The 10,475-nt window shown below is 40.4% G+C and overlaps 1 protein-coding gene across 1 annotated transcript; it reads left to right on the plus strand.

Moving 5' to 3' along the window:
* The first annotated feature begins 9,274 nt into the window (after nucleotides 1-9,274).
* On the plus strand, nucleotides 9,275-10,237 carry LOC120063654 (trace amine-associated receptor 8a-like). The gene is made up of 2 exons (XM_039013950.1): nucleotides 9,275-9,732; nucleotides 10,126-10,237. The coding sequence occupies exons 1-2, from the start codon at nucleotides 9,275-9,277 to the stop codon at nucleotides 10,235-10,237; spliced, it is 570 nt and encodes a 189-aa protein (XP_038869878.1).
* Nucleotides 10,238-10,475: the final 238 nt, after the last annotated feature.

Raw genomic sequence — 10,475 nt, forward strand, 5'->3', positions numbered from 1 at the left:
GTGTGTGTGTGTGTGTGTGTGTGTGTGTGTGTGTGTGTGTGTGTGTGTGTGTGTGTGTGTGTGTGTGTGTGTGTGTGTGTGTGTGTGTTCTTGTTTGACACCTTTAATTGGTAGAGTGATGTATGGTAAATATTATGTGTCCCAATGATGTAACTGTCTCCCTCAACTTGAATCATTGTTTCATAATTCAGTTCAGATGGACATTTGTACAAGTCTATGGAATGTTCCTATGAAATGCCATTAGAACAAACACCATAAAGATGTACCGTCTTATCAACTGCCTGACTGTTATTTTCTTATGCACTGGCCAAATGACACATGCCATGATGTGTCCTGTAGTTTCACAAGGCCATCCTTCCAAATCTTATTTTGTTGTCTTGAATATTGGAAGTCTAAAGAACTTCAGTTTCACATGTTGCATTTCAATGGCAGGGCTGGCTTCTAACGCTTCCCCTTAGTTTTGTATCTTATGATAGCTAGCTTGTTGATGAACATTTTTCAGAAACATAACCTCTGTTTGGAGCTCCATCTATGCAAAATAGTTGATTGGTTTGATAAGTGACAACCTGTCACCAGGTCCCAGAACCTTTATAAAACCTTATGAAAGGGTTCTTTATGGCACCATGAAGGTTTGAATTAGAACCTTACGTTTACGGTTCTTTATACCTTTAACTGTCTCTTCTTGAGAAACATGTTGAATTTCCAATAGTTAAAAAAAAATTCAACTTGATGTTGATTTTGGAAACAATCAAACTCTACCAGACAGTTGAGAAGTCAAGAGGGTCATACCAGCGATGCCGTTATAGAATGGCAATTTGCATAGCATTTTTACAAATCTCAACAATATTACAAAAATGACATTAGGTCTGCTTCCAATGGCTTTTACTCTGTATGTAGTTCAGCATTGTTCAAATTGAATGAGGACTGATGTCAAATGTGTATAAATGATGTTAATTGCATATGTGTGTATGAAATGAATCCATTTTCAGGTGATGTTGGTTTTCTTACATTTCAATTAATCCAGTTCCTTCCACCATGTTTTCACCATGGTCAGACTACATTTTGAGATAATATATGACAAAGTTCAGTTTTTATTACTATTATAGGTATTATTTTATAGGCGACCTTAAGTATGAATATTAATTAATTAATCCCATGGGTCATAAAATGCGGTTACACCAATGTATGTTGCCTAATATAGTGTGTTGTCATCAATACGATACCATCAATACCATCTTGCATCAATTAACATAATTTGTATCGTTTTGGGTTGCTGGAGTACAGTGTTGTTGCATTGTGTTGTCAATAATTCAATCATGTTTTTCACCAAAGTAGGTATTTTTAATAAAAACTACATGTACCTTATTCTAAGTCCACCGTACTTTTTACTGACATATCAACCACCTGGGTAAGAACATTTTTACAAGATTCTTGTTTTTTAGTCTTTTTACATTTTAACTATTTATTTTCATATTCCTACTATTCAAGGTCTCTACTAACAGGAATGGTGCTATATTAATCCCTCACCAATGGAATTCCTGACTTTTATCCAACATCTTTGGTGACTGATTTTGAGTTTTCTTACAGCCCTCTGAATGGGAAAAGTTAAAGTGCCACAACACTGAACTCCAGCAACACAATATCATATCATAGCATGTTAGTTGATGCAGGAGGGTTAGGGGAGTTGACCAATCAGGTTCAAGTGAAGGTTTGTTTCATATCCAATTCTAAATCCATTGTCAAAACAGGCTCTACCATCCAGTTGAGAACAGCGTTCAGTAACGGGTAGAACCTTAAAAAAGTGTTCCATATCACACCAAAAAGGGATCTGCAATGGTTACAAGACAAAGAACTCCCAATTGGCACCATATAGAACCATCTGTTTTTAGTGAGCATATACACACTTCAGCTGATCACATACTACTGTATCTCTTCTACATCTGAAGAGACAGCTGAAAATGCAGGTAGGGGCCACTTCAGAACAGCTGCCCCCTCTGTTTTCTGGAGCTCAGCTGTCTGAACTGATCATTGAGAGGATAGAGGGCCCTCTTGGCCCAAAGCTTGTTTCGGCTTGGGCAGCACCATTAAGGGCTTTCACCATTTTTTAAATGTCTGTTGCCAATTGGATGAAAAATCTTGCTATAGACACCATAAAGACTCTGGCAAGTGCGCTAGTCTAGTGCCACTTTGATTATGCCTGTACATGATAGTTCACCAGCAGCCCCAAACATCTAAAGAATAAGCTACAGACCAGCCAAAAAGCTTGTAAGAATTGAACTTAAACTCCCCCCTCACTCCTCTGGAGGTCGGGGAGTTTAAGCAGCTAGCCTGGCCATCAGTGGAAAACAAGAGTAGAATTAATTCAAATTGGTCTGGTCCACATAATTATCACATTATCACAGACCAGGTACCGATATACTGTAACTATTTTCCATTTGTAAGAAAGATGTCCACCATCATAAAACCTGAGCCAGAAAGTCTAATATTCACTATATTAAATATAAGAGTTTAACTACATTCATATATACTGGCACTGTTGAGTGGAACTAACTACTGAAATAACTCAGAGCCATACCAACCAAAACCAATTTTAAAAAGAATGTCAAAAGCTGGCTAATGTGTGAAAAGTGCAACCTTTTTCAGTCTGTATCTCTGTGATGGGTCTGTAAACTTCCGACTTCAACTGTATGTACTGTATCTATGTAATATATATATATATATATATATATATATATATATATATATATATATATATATATATATATTTAATGTGTCTATCTATCTAATGTGTATGTATCTATGTAATGTATCTGTGTAATGTATCTATGTAATGTATCTATTTAATGTGTCTGTATCTATGTAATGTATCTGTATCTATGTAATGTATACATGTAATGTATCTATGTAATGTATCTATGTTGTCAAGGGATGACACTGGAGAGGCGAAGCAGGTACGGGTAGTCAAACATTTAGTATGGAACGGACATTGAATGAGACAGGAACAGCGTCAGCACACGGGTAACACAGACAAATAACAATGAATACAGCAGCGGGGAACAGAGCTGGGGAACTGACAAATATAGGGGAGGTAATAAACAGGTGATTGAGTGAGTCCAGGTGAGTCCAATGTCGCTGATGCGTGTGACAAGGGAAGGCAGGTGTGCATAAATGATGGTGGCAGGAGTGCGAACTCAACATCCGCTGGGCCTTGGTCTGATATTTATTCTAGCGAACGTGACACTGTGTCTGTATCTATGTAATGTGTCTGTATCTATGTAATTTGTCTGTATCTATGTAATGTGTCTGTATCTATGTAATGTATTTATGTAATGTGTCTGTATCTATGTAATGTGTCTGTATCTATGTAATGTGTCTGTATCTATGTAATGTGCGTATGTAATGTGTCTATGTAATATATATATGTAATGTATATTTACCTATGTAATGTGTCTATGTAATGTGTCTATGTAATATATATATGTAATGTGCCTATGTATTGTATCTATGTAATGTATCTATGTAATGTGTCTATGTAATATATATATGTAATGTATATTTACCTATGTAATGTGTCTTTATCTATGTAATGTGTCTGTATCTATGTAATGTGTCTGTATCTATGTAATGTACCTGTGTAATGTGTCTGTATCTATGTAAAAGATAAACTCAGCAAAAAAAGAAATGTACTCTCACTGTCAACTGAGTTTATTTTAAGCAAACTTAACATGTGTAAATATTTGTATGAACATAACAAGATTCAACAACTGAGACATAAACTGAACAAGTTCCACAGACATGTGACTTAACAGAAATGGAATAATGTGTCCCTGAACAAAGGGGGGGTCAAAATCAAAAGTAACAGTCAGTATCTGGTGTGGCCACCAGCTGCCTTAAGAACTGCAGTGCATCTCCTCCTCATGGACTGCACCATATTTGCCCGTTCTTGCTGTGAGATGTAACACCACTCTTCCACCAAGGCACCTGCAAGTTCCCAGACATTTCAGGGGGGAATATGCCCTATCCCTCACCCTCCGATCCAACAGGTCCCAGATGTGCTCAAGGGGATTGAGATCCGGGCTCTTCGCTGGCCATGGCAGAACACTGACATTCCTGTCTTGTAGGAAATCACGCACAGAACGAGCAGTATGGCTGGTGGCATTGTCATGCTGGAGGGTCATGTCAGGTTGAGCCTGCAGGAAGGGTACCACATGAGGGAGGAGGATGTCTACCCTGTAACACACAGTGTTGAGATTGCCTGCAATGACAAGCTCAGTCCGATGATGCTGTGACACATCGCCCCAGACCATGACGGACCCTCCACCTCCAAATCGATCCCGCTCCAGAGTACAGGCCTCGGTGTAACGCTCATTCCTTTGATAAACGCGAATCAGACCATCACCCCTGGTGAGACAAAACCGTGACTCGTCAGTGAAGAGCCCTTTTTGCCAGTCCTGTCTGGTCTGGCGGCAGTGGGTTTGTGCCCATAGGCGACGTTGTTGCAGGTGATGTCTGGTGAGGACCTGCCTTACAACAGGCCTACAAGCCCTCAGTTCAGCCTTTCTCAGCCTATTGCGGACAGTCTGAGCACTGACGGAGGGATTGTGCGTTCCTGGTGTGTTCCTGGTGTACATCGGGCAGTTGTCGTTGCCATCCTGTACCTGTCCCGCAGGTGTTATGTTCGGATGTACCGATCCTGTGCAGGTGTTATTACACTTGGTCTGCCACTGTGAGGACGATCAGCTGTCCGTCCTGTCTCCCTGTAACGCTGTCTTAGGCGTCTCACAGTACGGACATTGCAATTTATTGCCCTGGCCACATCTGCAGTCCTCATGCCTCCTTGCAGCATGCCTAAGGTACGTTCACACAGATGAGCAGGGACCCTGGGCATCTTTCTTTTGGTGTTTTTCAGAGTCAGTAGAAAGGCCTCTTTAGTGTCCTAAGTTTTCATAACCGGGACCTTAATTGCCTACCGTCTGTAAGCTGTTAGCGTCTTAACGACCATTCCACAGGTGCATGTTCATTAATTGTTTATGGTTCATCGAACAAGCATGGGAAATAGTGTTTAAACCCTTTACAAAGAAGATCTGTAAAGTTATTTGGATTTTTACAAATTATCTTTGAAAGACAGGGTCCTGAAAAAGGGGCGTTCCTTTTATGTAATGTCTGTGTATCAATGAAATGTATATATGTAATGTTTCTGTGTAATGTATATACACTACTGTTCAAATGTTTGGGGTCACTTTGAAATGTCCTTGTTTTTCAAAGAAAACATTGTTAATGTTGTAAATGACTATTGCAGCTGGAAATGGCTTATTTTTAATGGAATAACGACATAGGCGTATAGAGGCCCATTATCAGCAACAATCACTCCTGTGTAACAATGGCACGTTGTGTTAGCTAATTCAAGTTTATCATTTTAAAAGGCTAATTGATCAATAGAAAACCCTTTTGCAATTATGTTAGCACTGAAAACTGTGGTGCTGATTAAAGAAGCAATAAAACTGGCCTTCTTTAGAATAGTTGCGTAATCAGAGCATCAGCATTTGTGGGTCCGATTACATGCTCAAAATGGCCAGAAACAAATAGCTTTCTTCTGAAACTCGTCAGTCTATTATTTTTCTGAGAAATGAAGGCTATTCCATGCGAGAAATTGCCAAGAACCTCAGATCTAGTGTAACGCTGTGAACTACTCCCTTCACAGAACAGCGCAAACTGGCACTAACCAGAATAGAAAGAGGAGTGGGAGGCCCCGGTGCACAACTATGCAAGAGGACAAGTACATTACAGTGTCTAGTTTGAGAAACAGACGCCTCACAAGTCCTCAACTGGCAGCTTCATTAAATAGTACCCGCAAAACACCAGTCTCAAAGTCACATTGAAGCGGCGACTCAGGGATGCTGGCCTTCTATGCAGAGTTGCAAAGAAATAGCCATATCTCAGACAGGCAAATAAAAAGAAAAGATTAAGATGGGCAAAAGAACACAGACACTGGACAGCGGAACTCTGCCTAGAAGGCCAGCATCCCAGAGTCGCCTCTTCACTATTGACGTTGAGACTGCTGTTTTGCGGGTACTATTTAATGAACCTGACAGATTTTAAAGCCAAGCCTTCGTTACTGGTAAGGCCTAGAAGGTAGGGAGGGATGTATTTTCTGTTTGTCGCGATTGTCAAAGTCTGTTTATTGTGGTGTTGAAAACGCATGCCTTGATATTGAAGGGCCCGAAGTCGGTAATCTTTGTTTATTAGTTGTATGATGCATTGGCACAGAAACCTATTGGTGAAAACCTATGTTGCGTTCCATATATTTTATATAATTGGCATCAAAATGTTGGAAATCTGATATCCACTTAGATTGTCACGGCTGACTAGGTGTGTAGAAGGAATCAAACGCAGAGAGCAGAGAGGTCCAGTGGAAAGATACACTTTAATGCGGAACCAAAAGTAAATGCCCAACCACGCAGGGCGCAAAACACTGACCAACCCAATACAACGGGTAACACGGTCCAGAGCACAAAACAACACCAACGACACAACCGTGAACATCAAAATAATCCCGCATAACAAAGGGGCGGGTTCCACAACCTAAATAGGGAAGTAAATCAAACACACACAAACAAGGAACAGGTGTAACTAATGAGACAAAACTAACCGAAAAGAAAAAGGGATCGGTGGCGGCTAGTAGGCTGGTGACTACGACCTCCGAGCACCACCCGAACAGGCGGGGGAGCCATTTTCGGCAGGAGTCGTGACATAGATGATAATTGTCTGCAGCCGGCTCTCATCGTATTGTAGGCATAATGAAACATGCAAGGAGATTGAGCATTATATAGAGTTAATTCTATGAGGGAGGAGGTTTTGTACATTTGTCTTTAGAGTACAACGGGAGGTTCATGTGAAAATATTCCCAACACATTTTGAACTACCCCTAATTACTTGAAGTGCTTTTGAGACCACTGATCGATACAACTAAACTGAACTGGAAATCACATTTCTAGTCACATTAAAAAAACATCAATGGGTGATTGGTTCAGAATACATTTTGGTTGTTCTGATGTCTGACAAAAAGTACATGTCCCCATGATGTAACTGAGACAACGTGTCCCTCGACTTGAAGAGATATGGTTCATAATTCAGTTCAGATGGACATTTCTAAACGTCTATGGAATGTTCCTATGGAATCCCACTATTCATTCTGATTGAATGTGCTATAAGCGTGTACACCATGAAGTCATGCCCTCCCATCAACTTCCCTACTGTCAGCTTTCCTACACTAGCCAGCTGACATGTGACTTACCATCTCGTTTCCTGAGGTTGTGGATTATGTTCCAAACTGAGCACTGACATCACCCAAACCAGTTAGTCTGCAAAGTTATCCTATTTCCCATGTTTAAAAACCTTTAAGTGACCAAATCATCACCCCTACTATATTTTCCCATTAATAATGCTCAGAATGGTCTTCCTGACGGGCTGCCCCCAGGTGGTAAGGATAGGTAACAACACATCCGCAACGCTGCTCCTCAACACAGCGGCCCCTCAGGAGTGCGCGCTCAGTCCCCTCCTGTACTCCCTGTTCACTCATGACTGCATGACCATATGACCAGGCACGACTCCAACACTATCATTAAATTTGCCGATGACACAAAAGTGGTAGGCCTGATCACCTACAAAGATGAGACAGCCTATAGGGAGGAGGTCAGAGACCTGGACATGTGGTGCCAGTGATCAAGAAAAAGGAGATGATTGTGGACTACAGGAAAAGGAGGAGCGAGCACGCCCCCATTCTCATCGACGTGGCTGTAGTGGAGCAGGTTGAGAGCTTCAAGTTCCTTGGTGTCCACATCACAAACAAACTATCATGGTCCAAGCACACTCAAATCAAATCAAATTTTATTTGTCACATACACATGGTTAGCAGATGTTAATGTGAGTGTAGCGAAATGCTTGTGCTTCTAGTTCCGACAATGCAGTAATAACCAACGAGTAATCTAACCTAACAATTCCACAACTACTACCTTATACACACAAGTGTAAAGGGATAAAGAATATGTACATAAAGATATATGAATGAGTGATGGTACAGATCAGCATAGGCAAGATGCAGTAGATGGTATAGAGTACTGTATATACATATGAGATGAGTAATGTAGGGTATATAAACATGAAGTGGAGATAAGACAGTCATGAAGACGGCACGACAAAGCCTATTCCCCCTCAGGAGACTGAAAAGATTTAGCATGGGTCCTCAGATCCTCAAAAAGTTCTACAGCTGCACCATCGAGAGCATCCTGACTGGTTGCATCACTGCCTGGTATTTGTAACTGCTCGGCCTCCGACCGCAAAGCACTACAGAGGGTAGTGAGTACGGCCCAGTACATCACCGGGGCCAAGCTTCCTGCCGTCCAGTACCTCTATAGCATTTCACTGTAAGGTCCACACCTGATCGGCGCTTGTGACAAATAACATTTGATTTGATTTGAATTGGAGAAAATGTACCTTTTCTCTCATCTCTAACTATCAGTAAGGCTGAAGGACAGGCTAGCTGGGCACAGCAACATCCAATCCCGTATTACTTTACATTGTCACGTTCCTGACCTATTTCTGTTAGTTTGTTGTATGTGTTAGTTGGTCAGGACGTGAGTTTGGGTGGGCATTCTATGTTTTCTGTTTCTATGTTGGTTTAAGGGTTGCCTGGTATGGCTCTTAATTAGAGGCAGGTGTTTGGCGTTCCTCTAATTGAGAGTCATATTTAGGTAGGTTGTTTCACAGTGTTCGTTGTGGGTGGTTGTCTCCTGTGTCAGTGTTTGTCGCACCATACGGGACTGTTCGGTTTGTTTTGTACATCGTCATTTTGTGTAGTCTATTTTTCCCTGTTCGTGCGTTCTTCGTGTTTAATGTAAGTTAGTCGTCCAGGTCTGTCTACTCCGTTTGTTGTTTTGTTAGTTATAGTGAAGTTCGTGTTTTTTCGTCTTGTTTTTAAATAAATTATGTGTTCACAACCCGCTGCGCCTTGGTTCCATCACTACTCCTCCTTTTCGGTTGAAGAGGAGGAGAACAACCGTTACATACATCATGCTTTCATTAACTATTTGTTTATCCAACCGTTTGTGTGTGTGTGCGTGCGTGCGTGCAGAGATCCTGGGGAGGGGAGTGTCTGTCAGTAACACAGGGATAAATAGAGATGCAGAGCTCAGAGTTTGTCAGAAGGCGGACCTGACAGGGTCACACACAGGACCAAGCAGGAGAAGGACCTCAGCATTTTTACCTTTTATTACGAATGGAGAAACATGAAGATATTCAATACTGTTTTCAAGACGGAAACTCTTCTTGCAGAAAGGTTTTGCTATCGACATCTATCTACATAACACTGTACATCTTCTTCTCATTGATTTCAGCGGTTACAGTATTTTTGAATGTACTGGTGATTATCTCCATCTCTCACTTCAAGCAGCTCCACACTCCAACCAACCTGCTCATCCTCTCTCTGGCTGTGTCAGATCTCCTGGTGGGACTGATTGTGATACCAGTAATGACTGTAGCAATAATGGAATCATGCTGGGGTTTTGGGGAATATTTCTGTGCGTTTCATTTCTTCATTGCTTGTTTATGTACTTCTTTATCTCTGGGCAATTTGGTCTTGATATCTATTGATCGCTATGTTGCTGTGTGTGATCCCTTATTGTACCACTCTAAAATAACAACAACAAGAATGATGTGTTGTATATCCATCACCTGGTGTTGTTGTATCATATACAATGCTGTTATTTTTAAAAACTTTGTAAATGTACAAATACCCAGTAGGTGTTTGACAGAATGTTTTATTGTTGAAGGAATAACATGGGTTAATATCATTAGCCTTGTACTTAAAATGTTTGTCCCGTGCTCTATTATTATAACACTTTATATGAAAATCTTTGTGGTGGCCAGATCACAGGCCAGAAAGGTATTTTCTAAAGAGGCTGTCAGTGTGTCTGGTGTTAAAACTGTACAGGCAAATAAGTCTGAGAGAAAAGCAACAAAAACTCTGTCTATTGTTGTTTTCACCTATTTCATTTGTTGGATTCCAACTCTATTAATTTACTTTTTTTCTTCAGGTTTAGGTGATCATTTAATATCATATTTCACCAGTTATCTGGCACTTGTTAATTCCTTAATTAATCCAATAATTTATGCTTTCTTTTATCCATGGTTCAAAGTGACAGCTAAACTTATTTTAACTTTGAAGATAAGACGTTTATAGTTCCTATAATATGATTCACTAGTTCGGCAAACATAGGTTCGATATAGTTTTGTTCTACAATTGTTGTAATTATTTAATGTAACAATACACCGACATGACTTATCTCAGTGTTGTCATCATAGATACATGTGGTGTTGATACAGAATGATTTGTCTGGATTGGATTGGAATAAATTGGAGATGGCATAAAGGCAAAAGATTGTTTTATAAAGGACATTGTAGTCATTGTGTGTCAAGTC

Source organism: Salvelinus namaycush, chromosome 19 (assembly GCF_016432855.1).
Source record: "Salvelinus namaycush isolate Seneca chromosome 19, SaNama_1.0, whole genome shotgun sequence".
Classification (NCBI taxonomy): Eukaryota; Metazoa; Chordata; class Actinopteri; order Salmoniformes; family Salmonidae; genus Salvelinus; species Salvelinus namaycush.

Bases quoted from the DNA above. Each gene is read 5' to 3' on its own strand.
- LOC120063654 (XM_039013950.1), top strand. From the start codon at position 9,275: ATGGAGAAACATGAAGATATTCAATACTGTTTTCAAGACGGAAACTCT. The intron at 9,733-10,125 runs GTGTTGTTGTAT...ATATTTCACCAG, and splicing joins TGTTGTATATCCATCACCTG to TTATCTGGCACTTGTTAATT.